Source organism: Protopterus annectens, chromosome 2.part0 (genome assembly GCF_019279795.1).
Source record: "Protopterus annectens isolate FY-2018-M chromosome 2.part0, PAN1.0, whole genome shotgun sequence".
NCBI classification, from domain to species: Eukaryota; Metazoa; Chordata; order Ceratodontiformes; family Protopteridae; genus Protopterus; species Protopterus annectens.
In genome coordinates this window covers 1,787,312,873-1,787,334,110 of record NC_056728.1, presented here as the reverse complement: position 1 = coordinate 1,787,334,110, position 21,238 = coordinate 1,787,312,873, and the positions used below count along the sequence as shown (strand labels likewise).

Genomic DNA, 21,238 nt, shown 5'->3' with positions numbered 1-21,238 from the left:
TGTAACCAGTTTTTCTGGTGTGTGTCAGGCTGCTAATAGTGTATATTATTTCACTTCACGTCTCCTCACCCCCATTTTTATAGATTCTTTTTTCTTTTGTTAATTATCTTTTGTGTAACTGTCAGCATTAGCATTACTCAGTTGACAGTCATGGTACTGATTTGGCTTCTAATGGTGTTAAATGTTGTACTATGCAACTTAGCCCCTCTATCTTAATTTTCAGATTTGCCTTTTTTCTATTATTGTAAACATTACCATTACTTAGCTTCTATTTGTTCTGATGAAAAGCCTGTTAGAACTGAAGTGTATAGCACTCAGACACGTTCCTTCCCTCTGCCATTCTGTATTTACACACACACACACACACACACACACACACACACACACACACACACACACACACACACACACACACACACACACATATTTATTTATTTTACATTTCCTTTGACTTTTAACAGCAACATTAGTGTACTGAAGCACATGCTGGTGAACTGAGATATGTTATATTTGCATTACTTGCAATATCAGCTCTGACTTACAGTAGGTCAGATGTGTTATAAACAATGTTCATTAAAGACAGGGTGAGTGATGGTGCCCCTAATCATAACCAAGTGCTGCCATGTAATCTTGATGTTCACTTGCTGTGATGTCATGACCTACTGGATGAAGGTGATCCTACATTCATTGATCTCACAGTGCTGCATATCCAAGTCCCAGAATAAGAGGTCCTGCAATGTGTAGATGAATGCTGATGAGGCCTGCATGAATTCTGTTGTGTCTGGTTCTTCTGAAAATGGTAAGTCCTGACTAGTGTACACTTGGAGGTGGAGATGACTGCTGCTGTATGTGCCACCACACTGCGCATGATAGTGACCATGGCATTATCTGTACTCTCTGTCATTTCCATGTAGTGCTGAATATCCTCATGGAGGCCTCGCAATACTCTGACCATCTCTACCTGATTCACTGTGGCATTGGACTGAGCCTGAACAATATCACAGTACATTTGCTGCCAGTAGCCAATGCTCTTCATGTTTTTAGATGTAGCTGTGACATGTGCTTCTACCTGATACCCCTTTGCACAGGTGCTACATCTGAGATGAGGCTGACCTCCGGAAGGTGCTTCTAAGGTTGAAGAGACACTAACGCTGGGCGTGGGTTTTCACTCTGTACAGCCTGCAATGTATTGTCCCCATCTACCTGATTTTACGATCCAGTGTAATTTCCCAGAGTGTTAAGTACTTAGTGTGTGATCTTGCTATTAAACCTAGTGACTGTTTATCATGTCCTCAGGCTGTCTTATGAATATAATAATGTTATCTTCATCAACCGCCTTTCTGCTGCTGACTTTTTCCTGCTGTGCTAGTAATGTGGAACCGCTACTTTCTGCTGCTGACCCTGTGAATATTTACTTTATTACATGGGTATGGAGACATTGGGGCACACTTCTGAATGCTGTGTAATGAAGTGTGTGGAGGACAGTTATCATGGGCACTTACTGCAGCTTCATGATGGACAGAAATGCAGGATTCACCTGGTGATAGTAAATACCATAAGTGACATGTGATCATTTAGCCTCTGCAGTCATCCTGTTAATGTGAATATGTCAAGGTAGATGCACTAATCTTCCTGAACACATGTCTGTGGATGTTACTGAGGTGGGTCGTTGCCACTGTTAATGCCACCTCTGATTATGCCCTTGCCATCCTCATCAGTGTTGTAGTCCTATCCCTGTATGAAAAGGAGATATTCCTCCTCAGGTGTTAAAGGTATAAATGTAGGAGGCCCCCTAAAAGTACTGCTACTGGCAATTGCGTTCTGTGTTGGATGTGGTCAGGCATGTCCCACTATAATGTTGGCCCTTTTGATCCACTGTATCAATGCGCTGTTCCTCACCAACAGCATTTATAGCCATAACCACTTGGTTCTACACATTTTTTCTTTTCTCTCTCTCTAGCTCTCTCTCTCTCTCTCTCTCTCTCTCTGCTTCTTTTGGCTCCCCTTTTCCAAAAAAAGGCACTTGCCATATGTCCTGGGGGCACTCACAAGGACATGGTTCTTTTCAGGCTGAAATTATCTTTCCTCTTTCTTGATCCCTGCTGCTGCATTATGGGTTAACCTGGAACAACATATGTGAGTAACCCTAAAGAAACTTGAGTTGAAGCAAAGGACATGAAACCATACTTGAGTTCCTTACACCTGAATCTCTTTTCAAACCATGCTTGCAGCACCACAGCAAAACAAACCTTAAAATCAATGATCCAAGCAAAATCATAACACTGTTACCAAATGGTGTCACTACACCATGAGTAATAACTTCATCATATCTGTAAAGTGAAGCACAATTCAAAACTGAGCGATATCAACTTTACCTTTTGCACTACTAACCTGTATACCACTGCTGGCAAATTAAAAAGAAAATGCTTCTAGCTTTTATCATTTCACTGTCATCATATGTTATGCAAATAGAGCTAAACACAGTAAAATGTTCGGTGGCCTTTCACTACACATTTTCTGTATAAATAACACTGCCATGGGTGCTCAGCTTTAATAAGTGACACTTCAAATTCCCAGCTGCTGTCATTACCACTCTTGTCATTGCCATCAACCCACAACAATTGCAAATAGCATCAACTTCATTTTTTTTAAAGACATTTTTATGGAAGTAATTATCTGTTAAGTTGAATTCCAATAGCTTGCTAATAATTTGTAAGTGTAAAGTTGTTATTAACTTATTTTAAAAAGTTTGAGCTTTCCCACAGCACTTCTCCCTGAAGTTGACCGATCTCAGATAAGCAACGGTGGTTTTAAAATTATTGACAGAAAATCAGGCTGATTTATAGTTATGTTTGCAAATTAAGGTCAGCTGTGCTGATTTCTATGAATTGTGTAATACCTATGCGTGTATCTGGTCAGATACAATGTATACAATACAGTTGGGTGGTTGTGGATGAACTGCTTTGAGACTCTGGCTGCAGGAACAAGTGATAGCACATTGCATGTCCAAATGCAACATATCTATCCACAGTGTTTACAAAGAAAAGTGGACCAAATCAGTATTTACATGAATACAATTTATTCTAGTCCATACATATCCTACAGAATATGACACAAACTTAAAAGTTCCTAACAGTCGAATACTTTGACTGAAGCAATGAAACACCAGATAGTCATGTTATTAATAATTTTTACTTACAAGACAGTAATTATGGAAGGATTACTTCAAACACTGCTTCAAGTGTCATGCTACCAGAACTTTTGAATGTACAATGTTAATGACAAACATGGATTTCAGGTGAGAATATTACTCTACTTAATCAAATGCATGTGTGTAAGGACCTGACAAAGTAATTCAGCAATGGCTGCTTTCCCTTAGACAAACCAATATCATCAGTACTATTCAGTGAAATTAATACACACACACACACACACACACACACACACACACACACACACACACACACACACACACACACACACACACACACAGCCATGTCACTTATACAATACAATTGTTAAACCTAATTGACAAAAATATTACTTCCATGGGTAAAACCTCTACATGGCTGGATTGGTTATGGTGCTGTTACACTTCAGAGAGTATGGTTTCCACCCTCTGAACAACAGCCTTGCAGTTACAATCCTCATTTTGGTTATGACACTTCCATACCTGTGAAAGCACAAAGACAAGCTCTAAGCTGGTCCTGGACTAAGATTATAGTCGACCTTTTGCAGAATCATATCTGTAGAAAATTGAGAATGTGGTCTACACTGAGTTGAAGATGGTTGACATCTGGCAGCAGTTGGGTGACAACCTCCCATCCTTTGCAGGGATTAGCCACTCTGGGCTACAGTATCAGAACAGGCATAATGACTTGCAGAGGAGCAAGGCTGACTAGATGGCTGAGCAGGTTTTCCAGTTTAGGGCGAATTGGCTAAAGTTCTACAGCAAGTATTTTAACAGTTTACTTTTGCCTCTTACTTTATATAAGTTTTAAAGGAATAGTATAGTAATAATCTGAAAAGATAAGTTACATAAATGCAGCTATATGCAAATACAAATGTATATGTGAAAATAAAGATGTATACGTATATATGGATCTATGTCACCAGATTAAGTTTTTCAGAAACTCGAAATTCATATCAGTGAGATCATCTGATTGAATTTCTGAAAATTTGAACATTAACCCCCCCCAACAAATTAAGTATACGAACTCCAAGATCACACTACATTGAGGAAAACTGTAAATTTCCCAATCCTCACTCTACAGTGATCTCCATTCAAAAGCTTTGAGTTTTCAGAAATTTGATCATGTCATCGCTCTATGAATTTCAAATTTCTGAAAATTTGATCAACTCTTAGAGATCCATATATGTATGCATGTATATGTATGCAAACATCTATGTGTGTATGCATACCTTATAGCTATATGCATGTATATATAGAGAGAGACTTACAGATATACATTATATATTATTGATTTACAGAAATAGATATGAACATGTATATGGGCCAGATTCAATAACACCTAAACTAAGTGTGCACAATCTGCATTCAAGAATATCCCTACCACATTTTTCTGCCTTCTAGTCTCTTAGAAAGATTATACTAAGTGTACATGTAGTCTACGCTTTGTGGTGATATTTATGAATCCCCCTCAGTATTTAAAGCTGCAAGAAAATCAGCAGGAAAACTAAAATTAGGAGGAAGAATGTATGAGTTATGCTTTTGTTGTCTGTTCACTCAGAACAGTGTATACTTAGTGTAGGCATTATTGAATCCCAGGGTATGTCTTTATGCATTTGGACATGCATACTTTAAATGCAGTGTACAGTAATATAATGCAAATATTATTGGTGGGAGGCTGGCATAGTGGTTAAGGTGTTTACCTCATAGACACAAGGTACAAGGTTTGATTCTCACATGGGATAATTGGCTCGGTATAAAATGTCCCATAAGGGCAGTTAGCCTAATACACATCTATGAACCTATTAAGACATCATTTTTAAGACAGCTAGAAAGCTTTCAAAGATATATTGCTCAACATGGCCACAAGTAATTTATTAATGTAACAACTCTATAGACAGTCGTTATTTCAAAACATACTAGCCACCATACCCTAGGCAGAGTTGGGGAGGGGATAAAGTAGCAACTAAATAACCAGCACAAGTTAATGTATGCTACAGAGTTCAAAGTTTTGGTTTCATAATTTAGAAGGTGACTTCCTTAAAGCTACTTTACTTGTTCTTCATGAAAAAGCAGTGAAACAATGCAAGACATATCGCAAAGCAGACAGTTACATTAAAAGTTATACACTATGCTGAGGTTGTAAGATGTAGCCATCCATCAGACTAGCTGGAGACAGAAAAAATGTTACAAAAGGGAGGAAGTCATGACATCATTCTGCTTGTAACTGCAATAAACAAAGTTAGGAATGAGATGTTTAATATTAAGGGATATCAATGTATAAATGTCACAGAATAAATAGAAGTGTTTCCTACCTCTGAGGAATTTGCATGCTGTCTGTGATATTCCTGCTGTGGGTCAGTAATCAAGGAGCCTGAATCTCACCACTGACACCAATGAGGGACATTCACTTGGAACAAAAATAGATATACACGGTATTTCCAGATGCAGCTTTCTGTACCAAACATAATTTCCCTTAAGAGCACAGAGGGGAACATACTCAGTCCTAGGGCTGGGTTTCTCTCTCTCTCTCTTTCTCCAGACCCCCAGTAAGACTTCTCACTGACATAGTTATAGAGTCGAGTTCTCAGCCTAGTGTTCCAAGCCAAGTCCTCCACCACCATCTCTGTGAAACCAGTGCTGTGTGTCCCTGCTCCAAGTAGCTGACACACACACTCTTTGAAATTTCATTTTCACACACACACACACACACACACACACACACACACACACACACACACACACACACACACACACACACACACACACACACACATAACAGTTATGCCCCCTTCTGACCAGACCAAGACTATAAGGTAGGTACTGCCACCAGAATGCTCCAAAGCCAGCTACTCTGAGGATCTTACAAGAGTACCCAATTATACTGAGTAGAATTAATACTACTACAAATGTCAGTGTTTGACCAGTGCAGCAAGGCTTTCAGGAGTGGCCACAGTGTCACCAAATAAATATTAGTACTCTCAAAGTTTAAAATATTCTCTAAAAGACCACACACAATGAAACGTTTAAATATGTTTAACAATAAATAGTAAAGAGCATGAAATACTAAATATATATTTACAATAAACACAAGAGTTTTAATCACAGAAAATATTAAAAATAACACAGATGGATAGATTCTCACAGATACAGAAAAGCAGTACTTAACCAATCTCACTATATTTTCCTGACTGATCTAAAGAGTTACTGGTTCCTACTTACGTAATAAAGCAAGGCATGGTGAACTGGGTGAATGGTATTGTCAGTTCCAAAAACAGACTGTTCAAAGACTTTTGTCTCATTTAGTATTAAAACATCATTTCAGTGCTGGATTACAGAATGACCACATACATCTGGTCATCTGACTCTGGTTCCCACACTACTCCTTTGCTAGAAACTGAACCAGAATTTGGCACATATGTGTTACCATTCACACAGATAGAGCTTTGCTGAAATGTGTTATTGCATCTGGAAGCTATAAAACCATTCCAAAACTTCTACCCTTCCAGGGTAGCAATTAGTTCACTCATGAGAACAGTACAGTAGGATTGCTAGTCCAGGTTTTCTTAGGCATTTCATCTCTGGCTGCAAACAGACCTGTAAGATACAATCTTTATGGCTTAAACCAGGTAATTTAATTTCAGATTATTTTTCAAAGTTAGCTGGACTGAGATTAACCACTTCTCCTCCATTATCCTCTGTTACAATATATTAATTTCAACAGTTACAATACAGTCTGACATACAGGTGTATGTCCAGCAGGACTCACTGTTGGTACATTTTTAACACAAGCAACTTTACAAATACATTTTCAACACAAGCATCTGTACACATCAGTTTGATATACAAATGACATATAATTATTTTCAAAACTCCAGTTAACTATGCTGGCATATGTTCCACATCCACTGCCTTACTTCTCCTGGCATAGCTGGCAATACCTCACATCATCACACTATCTATAAAGGCTTAATGTGCTGATTAATGCACATATGCATAGTACACATGTATATGCATAAGACATATATGATAGGTAAACAAAAATGTCCCCCTTTTCTTCTTTCTGTGAATGATGAGGAAATAAATTATTACAGTCAACAAGCACAAAGAACATTAAAGCGGTTCAGTGGGGTTGTTTGTGAGTCTGCAAAAACATTAGAAATATTATTGAAGTAAATATGTATGATTAAGTTAAGAATTCAGTTAAATATGATCTGAAGTATTCCTTTTTTAAGTAAGCATTTAGAAATAAGTATTTCTGAAATATAATTGCAGAAATAATTTGCTACCATTAAACAATTCAAGCACAATCCATTTTAGTAGCTCATTGCAATTTTTTTATAATGTAAAATGTGTTACTTTTTCTTATCTTAAACCTGCTTATGTGATGCTTATCACTAGCATACTGCAGAATATGTTGTCACTGTACAATGTAATACCATTTCATACTTTAAAACTGCTTATTATATGCTTATAAGAAACATTTGCCAGAATATATTTCTCAAGTAAAAGTGTACCACCAGTTTATATCTTACACCTGCTTATTATATGCTAAGTAAGCATTGTTAATAAAGTATATACTGAACTACCACCAAATTATGAGTGATTTGTCTCCATTTTGTGCATTTCCCTACCATCCCTTTCTCTTTTTCTTATTTTAATTATCAATTAATTTACATTTCTTTCACTAGTACACACCTATGAACACATGAACCTATTTATGTTCATTTCTCCATAGGCCCAAATATTTCAGGAGCAGCCCAACCATATGCTTCCCAGGTCAGGAAATGTTCATCCTCTGCACACTCAAGGACATCATCACAGGGTCAGGATGGTGGCTCTGGTCCTATAAGGACCCTGGCATGGTGCAGTATGGTAAACCATGAGTAAACCATGAAATCTGTGAGCTTTGGGACTTGAGGTTGTGGTGGAGTAGGCAATGCAGACGCAACTTCAGCCCATGGAAGATCTTCTAAAGTGGGTGCAAGACTCACTGCTCCAAACAGCTCCAACCATAGAGCCATTGAAAAGCTTCTGCCCCCTCAACATTGGGGTCTTCCAGTGCACAACCATCAGGCTGTAGAAACATTTGCTGTCATGTGGACTGGGGTGTGCCTGGTGGCAACTCATCATTGTCTACCTCCTTCTGTAATCCTGTGTCCTGCACCCTCTAACATACTTCCTTCCAAAACTACCTTCTTATGTAAAAAAGTGAAACATAAGGGGTGGGGGGGGGTCTATCCCCTGCCAAATATATAGAGTCCTAAAGCACAGCCCTCTTGATATGTTCCTTTTGTGTGTCCCTCTTTGTTATATTTCCCATTTTTCTATCTTTCTTATCTTTTCCTTCCCCATCTTTCTATGAAACTGTGTATTCACATAGGGACACCCTTATAGCAAATGAATAATACCCCTTTGTGTTTTTAAAATGCTTTATAAATAACTGTACTGTGGATTATTTACCTTAACTACCTGTCAGTTCTTCTACTGGGCTTGCATACTGCCACACTTATTCATAATATCTGAATACATTGAAATTCAATCAAATCTACATAAGGACACCTTTATAGAAAATGAATAATGCCCCTTTAGATTTTTAAAATGCATTACAGATAACTGTACTGTGCATTGTTTGCCTTAGCTATCTGTCAGTATTTCTACTGGGCTTTCACACAGCTGCACTTGTCCATAATATCTGAATGCATCCAAATTCACTCAAGCATTACATTTTAACGTACACTTCCTACATACTTAAACCATTACTTCACCAACTCATGAAACTGGGCATTTCCTTGCAGAAACTTTTGCAGTGGTGTTGTCATCATAAATCACATGCACTGAGTATATTTGCATATAGGCGTAGCCATGCTCTCTGCAAATAGCTGCTATGAAAGTGTGAAACTTTAGACTATGAATACAAGCCATAGTAGCACTGAAAAGTAAACTGTCTAATAAAGTATGAATCTTCTACTTTGGAAATTTCATATGTTTTTCAGATATCCTAATAGATTCACTTAACATTGTTAGCTTGCAATGAAAGTGTTTTTTTCATTACCTTGGAATCCATAGGCTATGTGTTTACTTTGATTATTGAATTTTTTTTTTACTCAAGTAATTTTATAATTTTTTTTATTTCAAAGACAATAATGATAAACTTTTACATTTCAAACAAGAATACATTATAATGAACTATTTTCAAATGTACAAATGGCCTCAAAACCAAAATGAAGAAAGGAAAAACAATCTGATAAAAATTATATAACTTGAGTTACACATTATTAGAGGAAATCTCAATTCCTCTTCATTTAAGTAGATGAAACTGTGTCTGGTTTAAGTGTCTCAATAAGGGAGAGAACTTTCTCCCAAGGATTATTAGTCCATTTCTTAGGGGAGATTCTCATTTCCTTGACTCTTTTTTCCAACAATGCTACGTCTTTCAACAGGATTAGGAAATCATCAAGAGTCGGAGTGGAGGAGGATTTCCATTTTCTTGTGATGCATTTCTTAGCAACTGCCAATGTAGCCCAGAGAAGATAAAGGTCTTTGTTGTTCATAACAATAGTTTCATTTACATTAAAAAAAATAATGACTTTGACAGAAAAAAAGAATCAGTAAAGATAGCTTCTAGAAATTCACCAATATCTTCCCAAAATTTCTTAATGTGAGTACATTCATAAAAAATATGAGACCAATTTGCCATACATTTTGAAGAACATCTCCAAAATGTTTATCATTAGAAGAATTGAATCTGGCGGTTTTGCTGGGAGTGTAGAAAGCTCTATGCAAGAACTTCCACAAGAAAATTTTCCATGTTTGTATATTACAGGTTAATTTAATAGAATATAGGAGATTAGTTTTATTCTCATTTGATAAAAACAATGGATGTTCTTTAGTAATAAAATTCCAAACCTTCTGATTAGGAGTAGTTTTATAATTAGTAATGATTTTACATAATCTTGAAATTAAATTTGTCCAATTAAAATCTTTATATAGTACTTCATGCAAAAAACATATGAGTTTAGGCATGGATTTAAAGGAAGAATTGTTAATTGTTCTGCATATATCTTGTGCGTAGAGAAGTAAAGTGTTAAGAGCTAACCAATCTGAATTTGATAAATCAAATGTATTAATTAACTGGTGTACATCCAAAACTATGAAATTCCTCATACAATGGTAGCAACATGTAAAATTTTTTGTTTCCCATGTATTAAGAGTATTTATATTAATGTTATTGAAAAGAAATTGTGATTTTTAAAGGGAATTAATAACTGTAACTATAATTTAATATCAATATTATTATAAATGAAACTCCTGAATGTAGTATAAATATAATTTATGTAATTTAGATTGGTAGGTTTAGTGGAATTACATTGTAGGTTGATACAGAGACGATACCAGATTTTATTATGTTGTATATTTAGTTGTAATTTTTTTATTAATTTGTTTTCATTTAGGAATATGATAGTGTACAAGGATTTCCACGCAGAAGAAATTTTTGGATCAAGCCAATTTATAACTGTTTTGAATATGGAAGCTTTAATATAAGATTTTAAGTCAGGAAAATTAATCCCTCCCATTTCCCAAGGTCTAATATGGTTTAATAAAGCTATCCTATTTCTTTTTGGGTACCAAAGAAATGTTATGAGAATTCTATTTATTTCTTTTAAAAGAATCTTACTGGGTGTTATAGGTATAGCTAGTGGGATGTAATTTACCTTTGGAAGTAAAATTATCTTAATTAACTGCAACCTATCTTCAAATTTTAAATATAATTTATTCCATTTACCAATACGTATTTTTAAGGTGATCACAATATTATTATAATTTGTAGTCAAAGTTAAATCTAAATTTTCACATAATACAATCCCTAGGTAATTTAAAGAGGAAACTTGTTTTCCGATTATTTGATTTATATTTGTATGAGTCATTTTTTTTGTTTAACAGCATGTGGTTAGACTTAGAACTATTAACATGTAAACCTGAGCTGCGATAAAAGTTTTCAACTAATAAATTTAATTCATTTAGTGATTCGTCTGAATTAGTTAATGTAAGAAGTATATCGTCCGTAAAAAGCATTATTTTAGAATTAGATTGGTCATATACATTAATGCCTTTAATTTTGGGATTACAATGAATTGATGAAGAAAAAAGTTCTATTGCTAATGCAAACAAGATTGGAGACATAGGACAGCCCTTAGTAATTTCAATAGCTTCTGAGATAAATGGGCCTAGTTTCACATAGGCCATTTTATTTTTGTAAATTATTTTTTATTAAAGTAATGAATTATTTAGGGAAACCATAGATTTCTAGAATTTTAAAGAGATAATTCCATTTTAGTGAGTCAAATGCTTTTTCAATGTACAAAGCAACTATAAGGGCCTCCTGTTTGTCCCTGTTTAGTATGTCTATAATGGTTAGAATTCTTTGAATATGTCATGAGTATGTTTATTATATATAAAACCTGTTTGGTCATCACTAATGACATAAATCAGTGATTTCTTGATTCTGCTAACCAATATAGACATAAGAATTTTATAATCATTATTAAGCAGTGAGATTGGTCTATATGAACTGCATAAGTTGGGATTCTTATTTTCTTTTAAGATAGGGGTGATTAATGAATATTTTCATGAAGATGGAATTATACCCTGTAAATATGTTTTGTTTAATGCTTTTTGCATAATTGATATAGCAGAAGTTGGAAATAGTTTGTATATTTCAAAAATGATTCCATCTATACCTGGAGCCTTATTATTTTTACTTTCTTTAATTTTTTCAGTAATTTCTTTGAGGGATTTTTTTTGAATATCTGTAATTAGGTTTCCTGGTATTTTTTTAATTTGGAAGAATTTAAGTCTAAATCTAAGATATTATGGTATGAAGCATTATTTTTATAATGTTCTGTAAAATTATATTTAAAGGCATCTAGAATGTCATTTATATCTGAGACTTTTTTGTTGTTTTTTCCTTCATGGATTATATTTGTGATATTATTTTCTGCTGAGTGCCTTTTTAACCTCATTGCTAGGTTATGCATATATTTTGGTGAAACAGAGAAAGAATTTAATTTTAATTTCTCTAAAGCCAGATTGGTTTTATGAGTTATAATATCATTATATTGTTTATTTAATTCCCCAATTTCCTTTTTTTAGCAACTAGATCTCTTGAATCTTTAGAATTGATTTCTAGGATTTGTTTTTGAATATTGACTAACTCAAACTCCCATTCCTTTGTTCTGTTATTAAGCCAAGTAATAATTTTACCATATAAGTATGCCTTTAGTGAATCCCATAAAATAACTATATTTATATCACTAGTATAATTTATATCTAAGAAATATTGTATTTTCGAATCCAACCATGATTTGAACTGTTTTACTTTAGTGATATATGCTGGAATCCTTTTGGTGAAAATCAATCTCCTGAAATATGTTTGAAGTTCAAGAATGAGTGAATTGTGATCAGACAAGGGACAAAGGATTATAGAAAAATAGGATATTTTCATTTTTAAATCTTGGGATATAAAATTTTTATCAGTTCTAGTTTGGGTATTGAATCTATGATCACAATGAGAAAATTTTAATGAATTTTCTTTCTTAAAGCTAAATAAATCAAATAATTTTAAATTATCTACCCATTTTTTAAGAGTCTTCCCCATTGAAGTATTACGAAAAGGTCTTTTATTAGTGGTCTCTGAACTATCTAAAATGCAATTAAAATCTCCTCCTAAAATCAAAATACCTTTAGAAACTTTATTAATAAGATCTATGTGCCTTTTGACTGTTCCTACTCCTATACCAGGAAACCAATATAAATTCACCAAAGTCCAAATTCTGTTACTATATTTTATTATTACTATTGATAGGAGACCATCTTTGTCTTCATGGTTATAAATAACTTGAGGGATAGTAATACTTTTCCTCCATAATATCAAGACTCCTCTGTTTTTTTAATCATATAAGGAATTAGATAGCTCCAGATATTCACTTGGATTCCATTTAAAATTATCATTAGCTTTAAAGTGGGTTTTCTGCAAGCATATCACTTGTGCTTTATTTAATTTTAGATATTTTAGTAAGTTAGATCTTTTCCTTGGGTTGTTTAAGCCATTAATATTTAATGAGAGTAAAGTTAAGTCCATCCTATTTATTAACAATTAAGGAGTATTTAAAATAACTATAGTAATAAGGTGTTTTATTATTTAATTTTTGTGTAACTTCCTTAAAAGAAGTAATTTTTTAAGATAGATTGCTGATTTCTATTAAAATGCTTAGTTTAAAGCTACATTGAGGCCAAAGAAGAGAGAAAAAATATGTAAGATGAATGATCTCTTACTCATGAATAAATAACTAACCCTTTAATAAACATGGAATGAAAAACATTCCCAATCTGGCAAAAAAAAATGTTCTGTCAGATTAACCCTCATTTCTGAGACAAATTTGAAAAGGAATGGAAGATCTGAAGCTCCATTATATGTTTACTGGAGAAACTTTTTATTCTAAATAATAAAGAGTACAACTATTAACTAATATTTACAAAAACAATATTTTTATGAAATTGGTGTGATAAATAATAATAAGAATGTTAGTCACCACTTTCCAAGAAAAAGATAAGTTCTCATAGCTGAAAAAACATTTTCAATATTTCAATATAGCAATAATATCAGCAAATAGTGAAAGATAAATAAAATATTGTCAAACTAACAAATTATTCTGGAAAGTAAGCAATTTAGCTGAGTGTCAGGTTGCAATATCTAAGAGTGTCTAGATAATATCAGAAAGCCTAAAAAGTTGGGAAATAACTATGTCACTACTAAATTTGAGTTACTAAAACTACAATGACTTCAGTTATATATGCAAAGTAACAGTCTACAAACTATTCTAATAATATAAATTATTTACAAAGCAGAGCGATTGAAAACATATCAATGAGATGGGACATTTTTTAATCACAACAGCTCTAACTTTCTTGTAATTCTAGTAACTGTGGCTGCCCATCATACGTTCTTTTGTTCTTCTTTTCTTTATTTATAGCAGCTTCTTATTACTATTCAGAAAGTAAAATAACAGTAATACAGTCTGATTAGTTTTAAGTCTAATAAGCAACACACAAACCAGAATGAATTAGATACTAAAACAAGATCTAATATTTGTCAGTGAGAGAAAATGTATGACATTCTGCTTAAATAATCTACTTGGGTATGAACTTTGAATGCAATAAACAGGAATAAAGGTAGCAATAAGTAACTTATAGGGTGGATTAATATTACATTCATGAGTAGAATGTCTGATCATTAGATCGTTTTCTTTCCTGTGCATTGTCAACTGGATCACAAAATCATGACTTGTAATATTAATTTTATTACTTTAAGTATAAGTATTATACTATATAGACAGGAATCCTGAATGTAACAATCTTATTATTAACACCTATGTCAAGAACATGGTAGTGATAGACCTTGGTTTTGATTATACAGCTTAACTACCAATTTTATACTACCATAAAATGCCAATAATAAATAATATGAGCTCATATATGATACACAGGAATATTCATTGTATTATGTTGCATTAGTTTCATGAGTGTATCGTATACTCTAATTAGGATGGTAGACATCAATTAGAATGAAGGTGGACATTGTTTGACAAATCAGTTTTACCTGTTTTCTTTTTCTTTTTAAAACAATAACTTACATGTCTTCAAGGGTATCAAATTTGTCATCAGACTTTTAATAATATGTCAAGAGAAGTAAGTGTAACAATTTATGTTGTCATTAATTTCCAAAAGTATTGCAGTGACCAAGATATATAAGAAAAAAAAAGTTATACTGAATGAAGATCATATTTAAAATATATACATATGATATCTCTTTTTAATATGATCAGATTAACTCATTCCTTAAAATTATTAGTCTGTAACTTCTATAAGTAATGCCTCACAAGGGAAAAATAAAGAAAACAGAAAAAAACAACTATTAAAAGAACAGGAATTAGGTTTACCAAATAACAATTAACCTTCAACATAATGTTATTTATTTATTTATTTATTATTTTTTTTTATCAATATTATTAGAAAAGAAATTTTATCCAATTTGTATTTTGTGTATGTGCATTCATGTGTTACTGTTTTGTTGTACATATTCCTAAAATATGGACTACAATAGTAGAAAAAAAAGTATAATTATACGGAGCTGCCCATAAGGCACATTAATTCTCATGTTTCTTGACATTTAACATATAGTATAAATGAAAAAAGGTAGAAGTCAAGGAGATATAAATTTTCTCTACTAGAGGGCAGCAAATCTGCATCCCACTTTACTATAGACTATAGCTGTGAGCAGTAAAACTAACGAAAAAAAAAAAACCCAGCAAACTAATGTATTAAATAAGTATACTCATTCAAGTGCTATATACAATAAATCTCAAGACCCACTCGATTTTCAAGATGCACAGTCTGAGTGGCTTTTAGGCATATGCATATGTTAGACCACTCATGGAGAAATGTAAGGGAAGTAGCGCTCTTAAACTAATAGCATATAAAACACGAGTGTTGTATCAGCGTAGATAGACAGAAATCTGAAGTACAACCACCAAATCCTTTATTTGGGCTACACAGACAGCAAGAAGCATATGAAATTACACATGAAACAACAATTCTATATGAATTGCATATCACTTCTTGTATGACAATACAGATTATATGCATACAGGGGCTGAACCCAATGAGCATGTAGGAAGCTTATGATAGGAGGTTACAAGTACAGTATGCGTAGAAACAGTTCAGTTTCTATTGGAGAGCATTGCTACTTGTGAATATTTTTTTTTCCATAATAAATCTTTATTGTTATATACTTTTTGTTACAAAATTATAAAATACAAACTACTAACTAACACTGTAACAATCACACCAAACAATATACAATATTTACAAGAATGCTTCCATATAAGACATTAGAAATATAAGAAAAACACAGGAATAATTAGTAAGTTTCCAATACTGAACAGTTTGATTAGAAATTTCTCTCCAAATATAGCAATGATTATTACTATCTTCAATTCAAAAGTTTTATGCTAATATAATATTAAATATCTGTTCCCAAATTTTCGGATTATTGATACCCTTACTATGTGAATTTAAAAGTAGTTTATGAGCTAGTATATGTTTTGTCGCCAACACTCTGAAGTTTTGCCATGATGTTTTAGTTGGGTCTAGCCAATTTGAAGCTATATAAAGCTTCATTAGTAAGAAAATATTAATATGAACTATACTCTGTGATCTGGTAAGTTCCTTCGGGGGAATATGCAAAATCATAAATTTCCAAGACAGTGTTGTAATTTGGTAGCCCACTTTCTGAAGTTGAATTTTAAGGGAATTCCACAGTTTGTATACACACTTACAGCTCCAGAACATATGAAGAAGATCAGCTGGTTGAGTTTTGCAGTAAGGACATGTTGCAGAGTTTTTAGAATTAAATTTATGCAGGGCAAGGCGTGTATAATATGCAGTATTCCAAATCATCAGCTGTGTATATAACAGTTTTTGAAGAGAAGTTGATTTAATAGTCAATTCAATTGCCTTTAACATATTACTTTTATCTGTCAATAATATTTTCTCTTCCCAATAATTTGATAACAAAACTTTACCTTGAAATTTAAGTTCTTTAATTAATTTATTCGTAGCTGTTATACATTTAATATCCTGTTGGAGAGCTTGCCACACCTCAGAGCATTTATTTATAATCTCTTCATCCAGTTTAAAGTTTTGTAGGTAACTTATAGTAAATTCTCTAATTTGTCTAAGAATAATCAGGTAATTTTTAGGTAAATTGAATTCTTGTCTTATTTGGTTGGGCAATCGATCCAGATATTTATATATATCGATCATAGTTAAATTCACAATTAATGGAAACTTCTTTAGATCAATTAATTGGTTGTTCAGCTTTACATTTGGGTTCCTGTGAAAGGGCTAAAAGACCATCATATGCTGAAGTAAATCCAATGATTGAAATAGACTCTGTAAAGATAATATTTCAGTTTTAATGTGTTCCACAATCCCATATACCTTCAGAATATCTTTACCTAGAAAGGGCATTGCTTTAGGATTAATGTTCAACTCTAAAATATATTGATAGTTCAGGGTTAGCCAAGTTGGTGTCCACTTAGTACTAGTTATCTCATGATTGGCCATTTTTAAAATCCTATTAGAATTCACAATCAGATAATATGTTTCAAAATTAGGCAACTCCAGACCTCCTTTTCTTTTTGGGGTCATTAATTTGTCATAAGATACCCTAGTTTTCTTTGGCTCCCAAATAAATTTAGCCAAATCTTTATGAATGTGTTTAAAAAATGTTCTTGAAAGAGATAAATGGGCTGACCTAAAAATATACAGTAACCGTGGCAATACATTCATTTTTATAATAGAAACTTTTGCTAATACTGGCAAGTGCAAATTTTTCCATCTCACAAAATCAGAAACTATTTGTTCCCAAACTATTTTAATGTTATTATTATAGAAATCTTTATTATCTGTGGAAAACACAACACCGAGGTATTTAATATTATCTTTGAATGTTACCTGCCCCACTAAAGGTAATAATGAGAAAGGTTTAGGTGTCTTTAAAGGGAATATATTGGTTTTCCCCAAATTAATTTTATAGTTAGAAACCTCTGAAAAATCATTAACTGCTTTCAATATCTTCTCAGTGTCTGATATTGGAGATGCACAATAAATATTCAGATCATCAGCAAAAGCTGCCATTAATAGTTTAGTTCCATACATTATTGGGACATTATGATAAACCTTCTGCTTAATATATAAGAACAAGGGTTCAAGATACATATTAAATAGTAAAGGGGACAAAGGACAACCCTGTCGCGTTCCCAACCTAATCTGTATTCTTTTGGAAAAACTTCTGTTAATATACAGTGTAGTATAAGGATTACTATATAGAATTTGTAAGATTTGAACAAGCTACTTGTGAATATTTTACATGTTCAATGACAATCAAACTAATAGTGAAACTGATAGACTGTGTTTATACTTGGCGGGACAACAGGCACTCATTTGCGAGATCAGCCGGGATTCAAATTGCTCGTGACTACTCATGTACAAAAAGTGACAGAAAACTGTCAAATAGAATGTTTAAACGCTAAGCGAACAAAAAATCATTACTTAACTGAAAGAATTAAGCTTATAGTTTAAAGCAATTGTCAAAATAATACTTCATAATTGTGAGAGTAACTTATTAAATTCATAGTAAATAAACTTTAAAACTAGAGAAACCTGCATAAATAAAGCAAAACCATAACACGTTAATGCAAATTAAAAGGAAATTAAGTTGACTGTCATACTATTAAAGAAGATGTTTAGAGTTTTCAGCTTATATACCAGTTATGAAGAGATGATGTATAGACCATATTATTGGATTCTCTTCAAGGAAAGAGAATACACTTTATAACACATAAAAAACATCATATAAACTAGCTAAAGTGTGTAGGAAAATTCACTTACATATGAATGGTCTGGAGATACACACTTTATAGAAGATTTAGTAGGCTTTTATACTTTGGTTGATACTTTGAGAAAATTTGTGACTCCTGTATTTTTGAGATCAGTTTTTAGTTTCTTTTTTCTCACATCAGTCCAGTTATTTTTTTCCGAAGATTTTTTTAATGTAAAGATGAAGACCAGTCCATGTCTTCTGGGATTGAGATTATGTTATTATTTTTAACAAATGAAGTTGCTTCCTCAATATCATTGAAAGTTCTTATGTCACTGGAGTGAAAAATTCAGAATTTAGCAGGATAAACAAGTTGCGCTTTAACTTTATTTTGTTTAAGTAATCTCACAAGTGGCCAGGATTTCTGTCTAATTTCTAATACTCTTGTCGAATAATCATTGTCAAACCTTATTTGACATTTCTTGTAAATCAAGGGACATTTCTTCCATGCAGATTTGAGTATTAGTTCTTTATCCAGATAAGATAGAAATTTCAGAACTATTCATCTTGGAGGTGCATTAAGAGAGGAAGGAATAGGTTTCCCTATGGCTCTGTGTGCTCTCTCTGTCCCATTTGATAATCCTTCTTTTATGTCTAAGAAGTCAGGTAACCATGAATTTAAAAACAAAATGATGTCCTCACCTTTAGTTTTTTTCTGGTAGACCAAATATTCTTATGTTTGTTCTCCTCTCCCTGTTCTCTAGGTCGTCAATTTTATTTGTTAACCAGGTATTTTGTTGTAGATGAAATTCACACTTGGACTCATCTTCTTTAAGCCTTCCGTCTATGTCATTAAGTGATGTTTCCATGTCCAAGATTTTAGCTTGATGTTGCTGCAGCATTTCTTTGAAGACATCAGTCTGTTTTTGGCAATTTTCCTTCAGGTTTTCTAGGTTATCTGTGAACCTGTCCATTTTAAGTGATAGTTCATTTAGAGTGGCAAGACATCATTTGGATTTCCTTTTTTAGTGTAGTTTCAGAATGAGAAGATTTTGAGTTGTTCATCTTTCCACTAGTACTAAAATCTCCAGCTTATTTGACAGGAAATTTTCAATGAAAACACTTCAAATTTGATATTTTTGTAGATTAGAAGTTCCTTAATAGTAATATACTGTTTTTGTTTAAAAATTAAGGAGCATTTTCCTGTATTCTAGTAAGTATTGTGGAGCTCAAAAAAGTTGCTGTTACCGGTTGGTCATCTAGGCTCCGCCCCTTTTACTGAATGTTACCATACCTATTATATGTTTATTTTATGTATAGTGTGACATTTAGTCTTTTCATAAGTAGTGAACATTTGCCTTTCTGCTCCTGCTTTTTTGAGTATGAAGAACCTGAATTAATTGAAGGTCTGGTCACTGTTAGTCATTTTAGTGTGCAACTAATATTTGCAGCAAAGTTAGTATTTCTGAGATGGCCTAAGGAAACATCTAAGTACCTATTTGGGGTGAGGGTTTGTCCATGCTGGACCTTTTAGTAGATACAAATACTATTCTGTTTGTGTACTAAGAGTGTGTGTGTGTGGGTGTGGTATGTGTGTGCAAGGGGTATGCCTTAAGGTTTAATCTTTGCCTTATGCTTTCCTGTAGCAAGATCATTTCTTTTGTTTTGCTTTTTTAAATAACAAGCTGACAGATATAATTTGATGCATTCTGAATACCACAAAGGCTGCATGTTATAATAACCCTGTTTCCTTTGAAGCACTACATAATTTTATAGCCTGAATTCTATAAATTGACTCTTTAGCATGAAATAACTCACTGATTTATCTTGCTTTGCTAGCTGGCATGTTGTTTAATTGGGGAAGCTTTCCCCTTGCTGACACTTACCTCACCTTTTCTCTTCTTTTTTTGCTCTTTTTGCCCTGATGCTTCTTCGGCTTGCTTTTGGTTGATCAGTCTCCTGATCTGAGGAGGCTAAAAGAGAGGTACGCCAGGACTAAGAGAGATATCCTGGCAATGAGGGACAGGGCTAAGGAAATGCAAGAGCTGAAGCAGATGTACGATTACAAGGTACTGCTTGAATATTGTTTGTTGCTGTTATCAAATTAACATATTTAAGATGAGTGGTTCATGTTTTAACTATGCCTTTTGTACACTGTGGCATATGAATATTTACTTTGACAGCAGTTACAGGTGAGAAAACCCTTTGTACTCCTAATAATGTTTATGCTATGTGAGTACAAGCTTAGCAAACTTTAGATGAGAACAAGTGAATGGCGTCTCAACACCACTCCTTCATTTTGTAGGTTCACTGAGTCTGGGGGCTGCTTAGAAGAAAAAAGGGCATGGTAACTGGGTCAAGATTTTTTTCTCTGGCATCAAAATTTACTTCTGTATAGCAAGCATTTTATATTATAGTCTGTTGTTGTGTAAACTATGTACAGAATTTGATCCATGAATACGTAGCCCATACTCTGAGTGACAAAGAAAACCATAGCTAGCTGCCTTATTTAGTGCCTTCTGCTGGCTGTGTGCAGATTCCAAGACTGGCGACTCCAGCTAAAAATGGAAAATAAAATCCTCTCCACTTCTGTAACTGTAGTAAGC

The 21,238-nt window shown here is 33.4% G+C and overlaps 1 protein-coding gene across 5 annotated transcripts in view; it reads left to right on the top strand.

Annotated features, from left to right (window-relative positions):
* Positions 1-21,238, top strand: part of ARHGEF10L (Rho guanine nucleotide exchange factor 10 like) — a 3,087,848-nt gene that overhangs the window by 957,729 nt on the left and 2,108,881 nt on the right. For 4 of the 5 annotated variants that reach the window (XM_044061816.1, XM_044061815.1, XM_044061819.1 and 1 more), the window contains one exon: positions 20,588-20,701. The exons of the other annotated variant lie outside the window; for it this stretch is intronic. In XM_044061816.1, coding sequence (XP_043917751.1) covers positions 20,588-20,701 — 114 coding nt within the window. The remainder of the gene's footprint in view (positions 1-20,587; positions 20,702-21,238) is intronic. 5 annotated transcript variants of the gene reach the window in all.